Source organism: Pararge aegeria, chromosome 6 (assembly GCF_905163445.1).
Source record: "Pararge aegeria chromosome 6, ilParAegt1.1, whole genome shotgun sequence".
Classification (NCBI taxonomy): Eukaryota; Metazoa; Arthropoda; class Insecta; order Lepidoptera; family Nymphalidae; genus Pararge; species Pararge aegeria.
This window is the reverse complement of record NC_053185.1, coordinates 19,981,281-20,000,000: the sequence shown is the minus strand read 5'-3', so window position 1 is coordinate 20,000,000 and position 18,720 is coordinate 19,981,281. Positions and strand designations below refer to the sequence as shown.

General features: G+C 37.7%; 1 protein-coding gene across 2 annotated transcripts in view; it reads right to left on the bottom strand.

Moving 5' to 3' along the window:
• The window catches only part of LOC120624618, a 21,078-nt gene extending 2,444 nt beyond the window's left edge, over nt 1-18,634 (bottom strand). Inside the window, exons 1-9 of one of the 2 annotated variants that reach the window (XM_039891266.1) lie at nt 18,140-18,634; nt 16,553-16,785; nt 14,108-14,211; nt 13,753-13,906; nt 12,319-12,489; nt 5,447-6,294; nt 3,602-3,812; nt 1,829-1,942; nt 908-1,042 (exon numbers count right to left, since the gene is read on the bottom strand). In XM_039891266.1, the coding sequence (XP_039747200.1) occupies nt 908-1,042; nt 1,829-1,942; nt 3,602-3,812; nt 5,447-6,294; nt 12,319-12,489; nt 13,753-13,906; nt 14,108-14,211; nt 16,553-16,785; nt 18,140-18,348 (2,179 nt within the window). In that variant the 5' untranslated portion in view covers nt 18,349-18,634. The remainder of the gene's footprint in view (nt 1-907; nt 1,043-1,828; nt 1,943-3,601; nt 3,813-5,446; nt 6,295-12,318; nt 12,490-13,752; nt 13,907-14,107; nt 14,212-16,552; nt 16,786-18,139) is intronic. The other variant, XM_039891267.1, reaches the window with a different exon arrangement.
• Nucleotides 18,635-18,720: the final 86 nt, after the last annotated feature.

Sequence of the window (18,720 nt, the reverse complement as noted above, 5' to 3'; positions counted from 1 at the left end):
TTAAATCGACACCTCTACCATTTCTAAGTTATTTGGCAATTAAAACGTCACTAGTTTCCACGGTGAAGTAAAACATCGAGAGGAAACCGGCTTGCCTGAGAGTTCTCCGTAATGTCGTAGTCCACCGATGCGCAATGGGCCATCGTGGTGGACTACCTTAAACCCTTCTCATTGTGAGAGAAGACCCGTACTCTGTAGTGGGTCGGTAATGGGTTGATATGATAAAGATGATAATTTAATAGAAGAGAATAGCGTGGCTGCACACAGCCAATATTGTTGAAAGGCAATATTTTGACGGTCGCGTACTATGGGCTTCATAACAAGTCCGATGATCGCTTACTATGGGCCTAACAACAAGTTAGATGCTCGGAGTATCTCCAAGTTATATGGAAAACTAAAATTTTCACTGACAATTTTTTGCATAACACTATTATCTAGCAAACACTGATACCAGTCTATTTTCTGTAGGAGAAATACCAATCATCAAGAAAGTTTTGAATGCCAGCTCTAAGACAAAATCATTAGTCCGACTCAATCTTAAACCCTTATTATATGATGATAATGTATTCTTCGAATGACGAACTCAGTCTATTGTCTCCAACACTGTAATCACCATCGAGATATCCTATATTTAGTATCAGTTCTGATAAAACGATCATACTCACCCCCATGACCATGATCAAGTCTAGGCCCTTTGATGAATCCAGTCATCAGACTCGATCTTGAGAAGAGAACCAATAACTCACCATCGAGAAATTCTTAAGAGTGCTCCATCGTTCTCATTTCACGAGACGAGAAGAGAGAGATCTAGGGAGGGAAAATCAATAACTCACCATGCAATCCTTAGACTCATCCAAGGATTTCACCTCCCCAGACTCGATCTAGAGAAGTACAACCCATAACTCACCATCATCATCCAAAAATACTTCCGAGTCCTCCGTAGGTGAGTCTGACTCAATTTCACTCTCACTATCTGTGTCATCACGACGTCTATTGTCTTCGTCGACTGACGAACCCAGTCTATCGTCTTCTGACGCCGTACCTAGGAGGGGCCAAACAGATAGCCCGGAGCGGCAAATTAAAATAACAAAAAAGAACACAAAGTAAATAAAAAAAATGAGTAATAAAAAAGTAACACGAAGTATAAGTTAGCTCTTGCCCTTAGTGATCCCAGCGTAAGGTATATAATCTTGCAAGCTGTACTTGAGGTAATTTCGGGCTTTTATTTGTTTATCCGCCCCTAAACAACCCTGAATGGACGTTTGGAGAGAACAAAGTTGATGGGAGATATTATCACAGTTTGCATTAATTATCATCTCTTGATGATAAACACAAAAAAAAAAATTGTACAATTGATGTTGGAATATTTTTCTTTCTAAGTCTTATATAAAATTATAGTTAATACGGAATATTGGGTTCAAACAATGCCCAATTTATATAAATTTTAAGAAAATTATTTACTTTACAGGAAAGAATAACCCCGTGTAAAAAAAGAAAAACAAAGAATGAAACTGAAATAAGAAGAAGTATGACCAGAACTAAATGTTGTTAGCGTCTAAAGGTAGAAGTTTCTGCAATCAAGGTTGCGACCACGTAATTAGGGTCTAACTCAACTCACCTTTGTCCAGCTTATCCGCAGAGTACAGAGTGATCTATAGTTTTAACTCGTCTACTAATTTTTATTTCACTCTTTCGAGCTAGAGGCAGTAGGTTCCTTTTAGATTGTCCCGAGCGCAGAAGTGAATGGAGAAGAGAAGTACATCACAGTTGTTTCCGCCATGTCAAAATTTTTGCTTCCTGTTTTTAACGTACTCAAGTATAAGCTCACCCTCATAAGGACCGTCGGCTTCCTCAGTCGGGCTATCGGACTGTAGATGACTGTCCGTGTCCGAGTTCTCAGTCTTGGTCTCAGTCTTATCTGGCGACGATACACTTGGCTCCCCTAAGATAAAATACTCCATTAGAAATAGAGATTGTCACATAATCTTGCAAATAACGTTTAAGAAGCGCATGCTTTCTAGAAAGAAATTAATTTACCTATTGTTTAATTTTTATTAAGAGAAAAGTATGATACAAGGCCAGTGGCTGAGTATGATCCTTAATTTAGAACAGTTCTGCCGCCAAGCAGTGCTCCAGCAATGCTTTACTCAGGTCAGGGCATGGATGACGTTGTAATTAAAGGCACATGGGACTAAACCCGTGTTTCTTGCATCCCCTGCGAAATATTGCTCTTGCTCTGTTTTTCGGCAAAGGTTTTTCATTTACCATCAGGCGGGACACCGTTAATTTTTACTACACTGGTTGTTGCCCGCGTTTTTCGTCCGCTACAGGTTTACAGGTTTCTACAAATCCCGGCGGAACTATTTGATTTCCAGGGATTAAAAGTAGCCTAGGTTACCCCCCATCATTTCAACTAGCTCTATGCCAATAATCAAGTTACCTGATTACTTAGAGCGTGAAGGAAGGATAAACCAGCATTAAAAACAACAAATATATATGTTGCACCAACAAGCATCTAAAGCATTTTCTTCTGCGCCTTTAGTTGCCTGTAGGGCTACAGGCAGGTCAGTCGAAAATTATATCCCCCGATTATATCCCCCGACAAGGGATATAATTAACATGTACACCTGCTAAAGCACGTGAACATGGAATAAAAAAAAATTACCCCCGTTTATTAAAACACATTCATTATTTGGATATTATTTCCACCTGTGTGCCAGTGCTCTGAGAGTTGATAAAGCTGTGGGAGAAGATACATTTTTTCTTTCTTTACCCGAGGAGATAATTTTTTCCTGCCCATGCTAGCCGTGCTGGAAGAGATCGCGATATAGCGATTAGGCCGCCAAATTGTACCTTCTACCTTAACGCTCAATTGTATTTTTATTGTTGAAAGTCTTTCTGTTTTGTACAATAAAAGTCATTTACATACCTATTAAGAATTTTTATATATATAAGCTGCTAGTTTTTTATTATCTAGATAATAAATTACTACTTATTTATGTTAATTTTAAAATTCTCATTAAGTAAAAATGTTTCTTTTGTAAAATAAATGTCTTTAAACCTACAGTTAGTATATTCATTCATTCACAGTTACGCTTTATATTAGGAGTAAGTTAAACTGTAATTTTGAATTAAAACTGCTTTATGTATTAAATTATGAACATTACATTTAGATAACAGATCTTGTAATAAGACATTGTCTGTCATGTGGTATTAAATGCGAAGCAATGCAAAAGCGAGGGTTTTAGGGGCCCAAAACGAAGTCAGCTTTAACCCTGAGTTAAATAGTCTACTTATCACACCTCGCATAGCCATAAAAACCAGTTTAGGAGGGTTTTTGATGGTTCGCGCTTCACAGGCTCTGGTAAGTGAAAGGGACGCCATCATACGTTAGAGCGAGATAGCAATATTAGAACGAACAGATTTTATTCCGATACGCGGTGCGCCATGTTCCTTATTCAAATCATGAAAGCCCCTTGGGACTCCAGTACAACATAACGCTAAGCCTATAGGATGAATTGACGTACTTGACCTCTCAATTCTTATTATATAGGCAATGTAATAAGGCATTTTAGAGCGAGTGATGTGAAAAATAACATACCTATTCCACTATCTAGCTTCTGCCTCTTGGGTTTGCTGGTCGAGGCTTCAGTGTCGTCCTCGCTGGCCGCCGCGTTCTCCGCGCTGGTCTCCTCCCACTCCATCGTGCTGGTGGAAGTGCTGGCGTCGGGCTGCGAGACCTTGGCCGATTCGATCTCCACTTCCGAGGACACGGCAGGCAGCTCTGGCCTGGGCGGGACACCGTTTGTATCCTGCAATACATTCACATTCTTCTCAAGATTTTTCTATACTATATACAGAACACTGGCAGTCACCGCATAGCTTATAACAGATATGTCAAAATTGTGACAACGTAACATATAATTCACGTAATCGACTTCAATGTTATTGGTTTGTGTACTGAGATGACAGTGCAGTTGTTTTATTACTTAAAAACATTAAATTTGTTTGTAAGTGTTATAAAATTGGAAATACATAGAATATATTACATATAAACTCATAATAATGTTGTAGAGTATCTTATTTTTGCTTGAATGCGCTAATCTATGGAACTACTTTAAAAAAATAAACTGAAACTGAAACGAAGTAAATCTCCAGTCTTTATATTCATTTTGGAAGATCTCTTTCATGTTGTGTATAAAGATAGAAAAAATTAAAAATTTGCACAGTGCGTATTATAGCCTGGCTTACCTCGATTATAGCAAATAAAGCTTAATGTTTATTTAATATATATTTCGAATAAGTAGCAAATTATTAAATAAAGTTGTTCAAGTTAACGTCCGCCCAGCCTCCGCGGCGACATTTATAATCGCGAATGCACATAAAATAATATAATTTATTTGTATAATTAACAGGTTTTCGTGATGCACGTACATCATATTCTACTGTTTCCAGTAGGCAAATATTAGAAGAATAAAAAATTGAAACTTAACATGTAACATAAACTTTTTTACAAACAGTTACTACTATCAATCTTATACATTCTTAAATCTTGCAACATCTTATTAATTAGGGAATATAACGGAGAACAGTACTATATGCTATCACCAACTTTGCCAAGGTGGGTTTGCCCATAACCACGGGCCCACCCACCCGTTGGGAGAGGCCTTTAGTACAGCAGTCACTGTTACAGATGATGGTGATGAAATCTTATTAAGCAATCAACAAATCCAATGTTTGTGAAATACTGTAAAAAGTTAATTATCTATATATATAAAAAATTTATGTTGGTTTGTGTACGCTTCAAAAACTCAAAAAAATCTACACCGATCGAGCTGAAATTTTAGCATGATATATATACGCATCAAGGATTGTTTTTATATATTTTTCTCAACCATTCAACCACAATGTGCCACAGCGAAGCATGGCATGGCACAGCTAGTATTTTATAATTTTTTATTGACAATTCTGTGAACTAAACTAAATTTTAATGGCTAAATGGAGTGCATCGCACAGACATAAACAGAAACGTGTGGATATTTTATTCCTTAAAGCATTTTTCAAAATTCTATCCGTAAGAGTACTAAAGTTGGTATGAAAGATTTTATTTTTAAACTTAAATGTATAAAATAAGTAACTTTTGCTAAAATTATATTTAATAATGTTAAAAGATTTTTTTTAGAAAGTTAAAGACGCCGCCATTATGTATTTGATTTCCATTATATTTATATTAATAGAAATCAGCACAGAAATAAATTGAAAAAAAAAAAATATCTCAGTTGTACGTGAAACAAGAAACAAAATATTCACATTTCAATTTTATAGTTCAACAAATACCAGAGCAATAGCAGTTATTAGCATGTTAAGAAACTTTAATTCGCAGATGAATGAAATGAATGAAAAAATAGCATTAATTAGCATTTTACCAAAATCAGTATTCACTCACCTGACTAGTTGTGATGCTATCGGCGGTCTCTGTGCTTTGGGCATCAGTGGAGTTCTCAGTATCTGTGATGGCTTTAACCTTTTCAGTGGAAGTCGACGGCCTTTCATACAACGACATTATGATGGCATTGCGCGAGAGGTGGCTATCGCGATCGGGGATCAATCTCTGTTGACTAATACAATTTGAATTATTGTCAGCGCTTTTGCACGTGGGATTGCACTTTCCGTCGAGATTGGCGGGGTTGTCAGGCCGAGCGGCCGTGCCCTTTGGATTGCTGCCATTATCGGGTCTCGAAGCATCAGCATGATTTATAATTCCAGATCGTAAAGCGTACCCGTTTAAAGCGGGATGGTATATATCTCCTTCTTCATCATCCGAGTCTAAGAACTCGAAACTAGGAATTAAACTTCCTATAGGAGGTCTCGGAATGTATCTGGGATCATTTCTAGGATCGTTTCTGGGGTCATACCTGGAACCGTTTCTAGGGCCATACGTCGGGCCGTATCTAGGACCGTTCGCAGGACCGTTCCTAGGATCGTTGTCCGTGTCATTATCGGGATCGTCATCATCGGGGAATTCTAGCGCCGGATTACCGTTTTCCTCGTTCTCTTCCTCGAGGTAGCCCTGGATGGCTAGTTCGACGTCCTCTGGGTTGGGATTGTCTTCGTCGTCGGGGTCGTCGGGGCGTTCGCCGTGGTCGTCGTCCTCGGAGTCGACGGGCGTGACGCGGTCGAAGCGCAGCGCGCCCGCCACGCGGCTCTGGCCCATGCTGATGACGAGGCTCAGAAGGGCGTTCATCTCGTTAGCGCCGTTCTCGCTGTTTAGGTCGTGCAGCATGTTCATGTCATCTGAGCAAGAAAAACATCGATGTCCATGTTGGACCCATTACCGGCAGTGACGTGCATAGAGGGTATGCACAGGGTATGCAGATTATATAAAACGAAGTAAATCTCCAGTACGAGTTACAAAAAACTATTACGGGATTTTCAAACCAATCAAATCAAATCAAATACACTTTATTGTACACCAAATACAAAGCATTAAAAAAAATACAATTAAAATAAATAAGAAAAGGTACAATAGGCGGCCTTATCGCTTAAAAGCGATCTCTATCGGGCAACCTACCAAATCAAATTTTATATCATCTGCATACCCTGTGCATACCCTCTATGTCCGCCACTGATTACCGGGACACTATAAGCAACAGGTGTGCTTCCAAAATGAGAAGGGCTAACTGTAGTCTGGAAAAATAATACAGGTGGGAGCCGGTTCTACAAATTTCGTGTACACAATAAAAAAAAAAAGTAGTCTATCTAAACAGTACTTTCATTTTACCCAATCACAAATATACTTTGTATTAAAATTCTCCCTTCATGTTCCTTTTTTTTTGGTTTCTTGTATATATATTATTTGTGTAGTGTACAAATTAAGTGTTATTAAAATAATAATAGTAACACTTCATTATAATAATCATAATACTTTATTATAATAATAATAATAACACTTTATATAATATTATTATATTTTCCACCGCATCCGCACTGGGCCAGCGTGGTGGAGGATGAACCCCTTCTCATTGTGGGAGGAGACCCGTGCCGAGTAGTGGCCCGATAATAGGTTGATATTTTGAATAATAATCAATAATTGTCGAGTTTATCACAATTTACACTGCAACGAAAAAGCTTTAAAACAACTTTTGGAATAAAGTGTTTATTATGATATTATTTCGTTCGAGTGAACAGCTGGTATCTCTCGCACAAACTTTAGAATATTTCTTAATGCACCAAATAAATATTAGGTTCTTTAATAGACATTTGACATATACCTGAAGTACCTGAATACAAAAAAACTGTGTATTTTCTAGTATCGAAATACTTGTAGATAACATTAAAATGGATCTTATAGATATTGTTTTAAAGCTCCTATTGTAATATTAAGGATCACATTTATGATAAATTAAAATAAAATATATTTTTTTTATTCACACTATTATTAATTTATATTTATTGAAATTTTCTAACACTATTCTTAATTTAAATTTATTAAAATTTATTTTCTACTTTTTAGTTTGGTTTATTTTAAACTGTTATTTGATCTAATCTACTATGAATTCCGTGATAACTCTAAGTAACTGTAATTAATTATTATTTAAAACAGGCCATTAAAAAGTAACAGCTAATTGCCATCTAGTAGCTTAATGTTTTCTGTGGAATTCGTTAGGTACGCGAACGCCATCTGTTGGTACGCCATAGGTTTTTTACATTTGGGTCTAGATGGCGCTGTAGTAATTAGCAAAAAAAATCTTATTTTTTATATAGAAAATTGGAATAATCTTCTCAGATTAGTGTATTGTCATCGGTCCTCGATATGTCTACAAAGTTCGAAAGAAATCTAACCGTTCAAAGTGAGACAAAATCGAGCTCAAAGGGGTCGGTTACAAACATACATACAAACTTACATACAGGTGAAGCTTATAAAAGCGTGTTAAAAAGCTTCGGTATGAATTGCTCTAGCTTCATAGCTTAACATTAACACAATTGTGTGATGGTGATAATAAAATAAAAAACTGGCTAAGTTTGTTGTGGGCTCGTCTTAGACCTGCAGGGCTAGCATGGGCGGGGGACACTTCTCCACGGGGAAAGGATATAACGTTTATCCCCTCACGCATTTATATCCACCCCCCGAGCATGGGCACACGGGTGGACAATATATCCACGGTGGATATAATAGGGGAAAGACGAACCCCCGGTAAATGTCACAAATTAATTATTCTAATCTGTGCTCATGGTTTTGACAAATAAATTTTTCGTTTTCTGTTTTGTTTTAGTTGTCTAAGTTTTTTATTGTTTTTTTTATCTATAAATGTTCCTCGTCTGCGGCTGTTTGTTTATATTATTTATTCTGGATTTTTCAAAGTGGTATAAAACCTACCTTTCGAGAAAATAAAATGAGTGCTAAAAAGTAAGTCTTCTATTATAAAATGTTTGAAAAAGTGACTACCTATTGATTTAGAAGCGTACCTAATGAATGAATGTTTTACAGTGAAAGTAAACAGAGACGTTAATCATCAAGATCCAATCCTGTTTACATATCAAATTATTGATCTTGTACTATTTTATTTAAAGTTGTGCTTGCCTTTTTCTATGGCCCATTAGTTGACAAATTTGTGTTTATTCAGTGTTATCAAGAAGTAATAAAATACAATTGCAAATGTTGGTAGATTTCATGCCTACCCACAACCACCTTGCCACTGGGGAATTCACAGGAACTCTTAGGAGCCAAAAGGGCAGACTCCCAGTGGCAAATCTTAGTCATTACTGAAGGAGCATGGGCCAGACGGGACGGTCAATCAGTGGAAACAGTTAAGTCAATTTTGCGGTAAAGTAAGCAAGTGCAAAAAATTTAAATTATTTATTAGTGTTGTTGGCATCAAACAAGTCTTGCATAATTTTTCTTTTATTTGCAGACGTGGCAGGACATTAAAAAAGCTGCAACAGCACGGGGACGCAGCACCAAAGACAACATATACATAGTATACATGTTGCTGTAAAGTCAACCAAGTGAAGAATTTATTTATTTTCCAGAGTAGGTATAGATGGAAGAATGCAGGATGCTCATTTATCACACAAAAATAAATTAAAAAGGATGAAAAGGTTAATTTAGAAATTTTATTAATTAAAATATGTATTTATAAATCTTTCTCTTTTTTGTCGAGCAACTGTTAACAATCTTGTTTGATCCATATTTGATGTCTAATGTCGTTCTTCGCTCGTATTTACAAAATTTACTGTCATTTGCTCCATTAGAGTTCTGAAATATACAAATTATATTATGCTCAATACTGTTGACCCAAATTAGTAGGGCAAATTGTATGTGAAAATGCTGTGAAATTGTATGATTTATAAGGAACCATTATTATAAGATATAATTTTATAATATTACCAAACATTAATGTGCCCAATAATAATAAGTTATGGGAACTTAAATATTATTTAAAGTATATATTTACAATACACGCCTATAATGATGCATAATATTATAAAGTGTTATGCAGGCATATATAAGTGGAGATGCTTTTTCGGGACTGTAATGAAGCACCCAGTCAATCCCCAAGCTGCGAAATGTGTCTTTGAGGTACCTATTGGCCCTTTCCACACAGTTTCTTACTTGGCAGTGCCAGTTTGTGTACTTCTCTGCAGAACTATTTGGTGCAGCTTCTAAATCCGGAGTCATCATCCAAGGCTCTAGAGCATAGCCTGAGTCCCCAATAAAATTCTACTTTGTTATTTAAACATGTAAATTAATTCCTACTTGTTTTGCTTTTTCAGATTTTCTCCAAGATTTTAATAAAATGTTGAATAGAAATATATGCACAATCCTACATTGTAATTTGGACGTGATGATTAACCCATGCCCATGTTAAATAATTTATCAGACATTTTTTTTTGTATTTTCTTATATTTCATTACTAAATACAGTATCTACTGCCAAGTTTTTGTACTAATTCCTCAAATAAACAATTTTATTATAATGAGACATTGTTTTTTGTATATTCATATAAATAATTTACCAGACTAGTCGTATACAACATATGCAGCAGAATCCTAGGCATGTAATTTCTAGGTAATTATGAGGAGTATAATATAATGATATAGGTAGGTGTGTAACTTTTTTTAATTTGCATTGTTTCCCTTTTATACTAGTAAATGGCAACAATAAGTAAAGTTTTGAAAGTTTGCACATTTTATTTAAAACATACATAAGATGTAGTACTGTCCGATTCTACTTTCATACAGCTGTATCTTTTCATATTTTACTTTAGAGTTAATAAATATGAATTGGTCATGGAGACACACCACAATACAAATGTAAAACATATTTTAAAATTATTAACTTACTTGAATGTTTAAGTTTTTGATAAACTCTAGATCTAAATAATTTGTCTTTACCAGTTGAACATCTATCGTGGATCTCCAGAGTCTGTTCCCGGGAATAATATCTACTTTGGCATTAGTCTAAAATGAAATGAAAAATAATTAAAGTACCTAGCATTGAATATCTTTGCTATGTACTTATACTGAAGTACTAAGTACTGACTAATAATTTTATTATTAAAGTAAGTATATCTATATTTGATGAGGGGATGTCTGCCATTGCCAGACGGGTGATCAGCCTATGTAAGGACCATTCTACCCTATTCCCCATGTTTGAGACACAGGTTTTACTGGTGTCCCGGCAGGGTCCACCCTGAAACCTACCAGTCTCTGTGGTGAACCTAATAATATCCCCTAAGGTGAGGTTTGCTAGGTCTTCTTCACTTATTCTATCCTTACCTTGTAGTTCCCATCTTACCAACACGTACAAAGGGCACTCGGCTATAAAGTGAAAACTAGTTATCACATCACTGCACTTTGAACAGGATGGGATTTATATTTACTAATGAGAATTATTAGGAAGTAAGTACCTATATATACTCACATACTGACAATAGCTCCAGTAATTTGGGTCAGTTATTTGCTGACTGTTGTTTGAGCAACAGCCATGGTCTTGACCTGTCCCCGCTGATAACTACCGTCCGCTAATAGCCTTAAAGATGTGAGAACCTAGACAAAAAGTGATTAGCCATGCTTTTTTTTAAACCTACGTTCATATATAGATGATGTCTTTGCACAAGGTGATTTTAGGTACTTAATAACAACTTACTTTTATGTGCACTGGTAGTCCATCGACAGCATTTAGTGGTTAGTGCCTCTTTAAGGTCCTCGCACGAGTACAGCACACAATTTTTACCCATCCGAAACAAGTGTTGGAACTCTGCATCGGGAAATTCGAACGGATTACTGGCGTCACGTATAGATCGCCGGTGTAATTTTCGTTCAGATTTCTCCATTTCACTTGAATAATAAGAGCCCCAGAAAGCACGAGACATGTTTTTTTCGACTTTAATTCGTTAACAGAATTTTAAACCCACGTCTAAGGACGGGGATAAAATTGTCTCTTTCAAATGTCAAAAAAGGATAGTCTTTCCCCTTTCATTTCTTCCCATGCTATGGGCGGGGGATATATATCCACGAGAAATGTCAAACGGGGATAAATTTATCCTCTCCCCTGTTGCCGTGCTCTGGCAAGGGGAAAAGATAATTATATCCCTTGATAGGGGATATAATCGGGGGATATAATTTATATCTCCTGCCCGTGCTAGCCCTGCAGGGCGCGTTTGGAACCCTCCTTGCTTTAGTTTTAAGTTAACGAATGCTGTTATCGCCATCACTAACATTAGTGTTACATGTTATATGTATGAACGCTTCATAAGTTCCTGTGATAAGGTCTAGATGAATAAAAACATTTTAGAATTTTGAGCTGAAATTTTAATACAATTCTTCAGCTAAGACTTTGAGCACAACATTTGAAATAAAAATCAGAAGGACGTAATTTGCGCCTCTAAGGCGCGTTTTCAATAGCGACGAACTAGACAATGCCCAAATAAGTAACGCCTAATCTAAGCAGATCTAATAAATAGCCTAATCTAAAGAATGTAAGGAGTTGGTGCAACGGGTTTCTATAGACATCGTATAACTCATTAGGCATTCTATTTAGGCTATGTTTAGGTTTAGTAAAAAGGAGCAGTAGGTATTCTATTGAAACTTTAACACAATAAGTTTGTAGGTAGGTACATTCCTAGGTATACTATTAAATTAAAGCATTAGATTCAGAACTTTAATTAATTCAAAATAAACTTTTTATGTGCCTGATTCATACATGCTATGAAACGCTATATGTGACGGTATCAAGTCTGTTACGCGAGAATGAATCCGAGCAAACGTACTAGGGCTACAGGAGTGAGGGTGACATTGGCGGAACTCGGTACTCACCCGCGGGTCCCCCGGTCTGGATGGGTATGCAGATGCGGCGCGGGCAGGTGGCGGGCGGCGCGGGGCGGGGCTTCTCGCGCAGGATGGGGTTGCGGCGCGTCACGCCCTCGCGCATGGCCGAGCGCACGACCGCCCGCGACAAGAACTGCAGGCGCACTGGCGCCAGTGTATCTGCAACAACCATTCTAATTCATAAGCCTAGCCTAGCCTAGCCTAATATAACGGGGATAGCTTCGTGATTAGGGCTTCGGCGACCTTTCAGAGTCGTTTGTCATTTCAAATTTAAGATGGCGGTCATCATAAAAGGACGAATTGCATTTTTTTTTAACAACTCCTTATCAAATAAAAAGGCTCGATTAGGCTTATTAATTTAAGCAAAAGCTTACGGTAATTTTATTAAGGGGGTAAACTTTGAATTACTATAATTTGTTGGCATTTCAACAAATTTGCTGATAATTCTTATTTAGTTAGTAAATTGTTTTCAAGAAATTTCCGGTACCTTTCAGTTTTGTATGGGACTCTAGACGATGCAGGGAGAAGTCTTTATCACAATTAAAATATCACTTGCTTCTTTATAAAGTTCTCAAAGGCATGTGAAGTCTACTGATTCGCACTTGGCCAGACAGTGTGGTGGACAGCGGTCTAAACCCTTCTCGTGCTGAGAGAAGATCCGTGCCGTCCACCCGATCTTTCACAATTCAGACTATTAATTGCCTCGAGAAATCTGTTAGGTTCGGTCAATTAACATTTTTAAGCAACTTGTTAAAGATCACTTTTTATCTCTGTACGCCAGTTATGATTTCCTATTCGCTTCTGTTTTGCTACTTTACTATGTTAGTCAAGCAGTATTGCCATACCAAAGAATAATATGTTGGTATAGGTACGTTAGTTAATTTGATTCAAAGTTTTATGACGTCGCGGAAGTTAGCTGCGAGTGTAGCTTCGCCCAGGTATGCAACCGATTGATATCGAATATAGTCATAAAATTTGATTCGGAGTATATTAAAAGCAAGCTGACAACGAACAGACAGAAAAATTCAGTTGGGCTGGGCAGCATTTGGAAAACTGAGTCAAGTCTTCAATTCGCCGACAACCCAATGCCTATATACGAAAGTATTATTTAGCGAGTGTGTCCTGCCTGACAGTTGAGGTCATCTTTTGAGCTATGCAGGAACCAAAGCCACCGGATGGCTCAAAGGATAAGCAAGTTAGCTAAGCAGTTGGCGGGTCATGTCTGTCGTAGGACCGAAGGCTGTTAGGGCAGACGCGTTTTGGAGTGGAGACCGCGATTTATAAGCGTAGTGTGGGAAGACCTCTAGCCCGCTGGACAGATAACCTTAAGGTGTCTGGAAACGGCTGGCTGAGAAAAGCGGAGAATAGTATGTGGTGGTGCATTCTTTGAAAGGCCCACTCAGTTAGTATGTACTCACGTACCCAGGGTGAGCTGGTTGGCGGCCTCCTCCGCGCTGGGGATGCGCAGTGTGGCGAAGCTGACATTGAGCAGGCTGCGCGACGTCCACTTGTCCACGCTCACGCGCCGCACTTGCAGCAGGGTGTCGTTCAACGGCATCACGAGGATCCCGCCAACCTGCGACCAACAACATTGGAGGGCTGGGCTCACGTGAACACTTGTCGGAAGACACCAAACTAGTTTGATCACCAACCAACCTCGTAATTGATTCTAATTTCGCAACTGTTTAATTACGTACTAGTTATAATAGTCGTTATGCGTTATGGAGTTTGTTATTGACCAATAAAAATGAGCCACTGTGCCTATAATTCCACTTACTTTAATGAGCTTCTTGAAATAGTCCTCGTACACCTCCGGGCAGCCGGCGCCGCAGTACACGCGGTCGTAACCGGACACCAGCGGGTTCAGACACAGCCCGTTACCTGCATGAACAAGCACGTGGAACTTACAAATACACTGAGTATCAAATATAACTTTTTTTGTAATTAAAAAAATCGTTGGGATCATTTACGATAGCAGTCATGGCACATCTTGAACCCGAATGAAAAGTATATAAGCTCGTCCGATATTATTCGAAATGTGGGTAGCTGAGAATATGGCTTTGGGTGTGGCTGTGGGCGTAGTTGTGGCTATAGGCGTGGCTGTGGGTATGGCTCTGGGCGTGGTTGTGGGCGTTTCTTTAGGTGTCGCTCTGGGTGTGGCTGCGGGCGTAGCGGTGGGTCTGCCTATGCACGTGGCTGTGGGCGTTTCTTTAGGTGTGACTGTGGGAGTGGCTGTGGGCGTGGCTGTGGGCGTGGCCGTGGGCGTGATGGTGGGCGTGGCTGAGGACGTGGCTGTGAGTTTGGCTGTTATTGGTCAAAATTATTATTTTAGTTATGCACGATACTCCAAAGATGTTAACATTACTTTGTCCAGGGCCTATAGCAATACATTTTACACCTGTAGCCTGTGAACTGCACGCAGATGCTGATCGCATAAGCGGCCTACAAAGGCCTACAAAAAAGCATATTCTGTAGACGCCTGCGATTGTTGTAAAAGTGTTGGTGAATTTTTAAAAGGTACATAGTTACGTTCCATTAGAACTCTGAAGATAACTGGAACCGACCTTCGATTAGGAGCAAACTAAGCTAATGTTAAGCGATGATTTTTATTTTTATGAAAAAATATTGGCATTATTTTCGTAAAGCAAAATTACGAAGTATACACATAACTAACAAAAACAAATTATTATCTTTCGATGATAACACTTTACAATGTTTAAGTTTTCGGTAAATTATCGATATGGTTGATAGGCAGTTTACTTAGTCTATTTGTAGTAGTTTACTAAACACAATGTTTCAACAACAGACCAACTGTAGAAGTAAAATAAGCGCCACGATCTATTGTCCTTGTCTTATTCTTATCTCATACGAGTAGGACGAGAAATCGTTAATTATCTCGTAGCGTGCATGTTAGCCTTACTACAGCCTATTTATCTTGGTGGCTAGTAGGTACACACTTAAGTCCAAGACCTTCGCAGTTTACAAAACCAAGCATTGAAAAATGAGTGTTACAGTAATTTTATAAATTGGGTAAATAGGCAAACTTTTGATAATTATAAATTCATATTCGCCAGATATTTTATTAAATTGATAAGGATTTTAGAAATACCCTAATAATTAGTTAATAGACAGTTCTCAAGAAAGAATTAAAATTATATTTTAATAATAACCAATGTGCATGATGTTTATGACATTGAGTTGGTGGGTATTTTTTGAAGAGCTTTGTATCATGCGACTTAAAGTCGGGGTCTCGTTGGCAACGAATTTTCCACTCGTGTCCTACGTACTCGTTGTATACTACTGGAGTAAAATATCTAATAGTTTTCCTAATGCCACGGAAAATAAATACAGTAACATTAGTACGAGATAAGAAAGCTCGCATTCATAGAGTCGTTTTCGAGTATCGAATTGCTGGAACGGCATACTAAACTTATTCTCATTGTTTTAAAGTTTGTCCACAGTTCCTCAGCTAGTAGTTTTGAAAGAACTTTTGTAAACTTATAATCTGAAGTTCATAATTTACGTATCATAGCGAATAATATTAAAAAAAATAAAAAAAAAAATAAAAAAAAATTTTGCTTTAATGGAATAATGTTTCTATACGCAAAAGTGACTGCAATACAAAAGAGTTTCATCTATAATTTTTTTTTACTTGTAGTTTTACACCGATTAACTAAGGAATCACGTTAAAAATAGTTCAATCACATACCAACAAAACAAAGAACCTAAAAAGTCCGGTTTCTATCCCTGATGCAAAGGCCATTATACTATCTGTTTAGAGGAGGCACTGCAAATAAATTACCACGCGTTTTTTACGGTTTTCCGAATCCCATAGCATAGACACCCTTCTGAAATGGACAACAAAGTATTGGTGCAAATTTAACAACTTGAAGTATCAAGTATTGGTGCAACTACTTTTAATTGATTATGCAATATGATTGCAAAAGTAACATAATTAAGCAAAAGACCATTTGATACTCATGTGTAAAACCTAGTGCGAGTCTACACTACCCAAGCACTAGGAACTCACAGGCATTGCCCGTTCAGGCCAAGTACTTTGAATTCTAGTTGATCAACGTTAATACAACTTAAACTTTTTTTTTGCGTGCTATGTTTGCATCGAGAAGGCACAATTGTATTCACATGCCAAATAGTGCTATAGTTAATATTAGAGTAAGCAGTTGATTGTCAGTTCTGCAAACTAAATAAAAAAAAAACTCACCTTGATAAAACTTTGGCTCGCAAAAGTCAAAGTCATCCAATATGGGAGAGTTTTCAAAGAACAGACGTATTTTCTTTACAGCATATTCCGTGACTGCCGGGTGCACTTCCACGCCATGGTTGATCCCCGCCGAGCCCAGTATCAGGCCCGCCAGGGTGCTGAAGTAACCAGTCCCCGAGCCAATATTCAAGAAGGATAGGCCCGGTTTCAGCTCTAACCCCTCCATCACCTCACTAGTGGATAATTGTATGAGCTTAGAATCATTCCAAATCTAAGCCGGCTTAATTATATAACATGAATGTTTTTCAGTGTCAGGGTGTTTTCTATGTATTATAAGTATTTATATATATCACAAAAAATTTTATCATTCATCTTAGCACCCAAGCTACGCTTACTTGGGGGCTAGATGGTGATGTGTGTATTGTCGTAGTATATTATGTATTTATCTAGTTTTCTCCACTCTTTCATTATAGAAACTTTCATCATTATCCGGGTCTCCTTTCTTATAGTATAGACCCACTAGGTTTTACAGCATAGACCCACCAAACTGCTCTTATGTGGCCTGGTGGGCCTAACAATTATTATCACACAAGTTAGAAATGCTTCTACCTCTAACTCTCTTTAACTTGCCATGGTTTTTCCTGGACACAAGACACACTAAACCAAACAATTCACTATGTTCACAACTGATTTTCCTAGCTTGATAAGGAACTGTATATCAGCACAATATTTGTTTTTTTCCATATTTTACTTGTGACTCTCGAGTATGATGCTTGGTTGACAATAGCTCAAAAACTAATTGTATAATAACAATAAATCCTCGTAAGTCCTGCTTTTGAAGTAAAACACATTTAAATTTGCATCAATAGGGTAAAAAAAATTGTAAATAATAAATGAGCTGATAAGGCAATATTATAGCTTCTGTACCTCTCGCAAACGCAGATGAAATATAGATATGCATTGTCTCTTGAAATACTATACTACTATCTTTGACCCGCAGCTTCGCTCGCATGGTCATTTGTAAAACTTTGCCAGGAGGAATAGGACACTGAACATAATTACAGAACAGTGCACTAATTTAGGACGCTTTAGTCTTTTTTATTCTGCATCAACTATTTTTATGACAAAACAAAGTGGTATGGTTACTTTGTTATGATGTGAATGAAGGACAATTTTTTGGTTTTTTTTTTAATGTTTCTATAAATCACCCTTGTGGGAATTAGATGTTTTTCTAGGACTTTAAGTAGCTCATGTCAATCTCCGTCCTCTCAACTACTAACTGTTTGTCTGTTTGCCCTTCAATAATGCAGCACAGATTGATGTGATTTTTTGCATAAAGATAGGCCGGAGTGACATAGGGTTCTTTAAAGGGCGAGCCCAAGCCTGAGCGTACACGTAAGCTTAGCTTCCCGTACGAACTTTTCTTTTTTCCGGGATAAAAAGCAGCCCATGCCACTAAACAGCTCATAAACTATCTCTATGCCAAAATTTTTTGTAGTCAGACGTAAAAAAAACAAAACCACTTCGCTACAAGTATTGTTTTAATATTTTACATTACTTTAATTGTTCATTAGATCTCGAGCTTACCTATAAATACATGGAGATGACAAATGCAGCGGCCCATTCCGCCAGGCCAAGTCTTTGTAGGCCTGCTCCCGGGCCTCCGGAGTCATGTACTCTGCGCGATCTAGTGCACGGAACACCTTCTCCACGTCAAACGTACGGATGTAGTTTCCGCTCTTCAAATTGTCTATCAACTCATTGTTATCACGACCCGAACTCACGGCGCCTCCCATTTTGGTTCTTAATTAGGTTCTCCCCAAAAACTTCTTACACCCTCGAATATTAGGATTTGTGACGTCACAGTTGTTTTTCAACATATTATCTTTCGTAAAACACCAACCATGTCGTAGACAGCAACACCTTTATTTTTAAACTCACTGATACTAATGGCCAAAAAATTTATCTCAGTTTATTTCACAAATTACAATGAACTTGCACCATGTTCGAAGGAACCCGAACACGAAATTCTGAAAATCGATACCTACGGCAGGTAGTATTGATTTTAGCTCTGACAGATGAGATGACGGCTCACGGATGATTGATGAACAATCACAACACAGACCAGTAAATAAATATTATCACAGACGATAAAAAAGAGCTGAAGA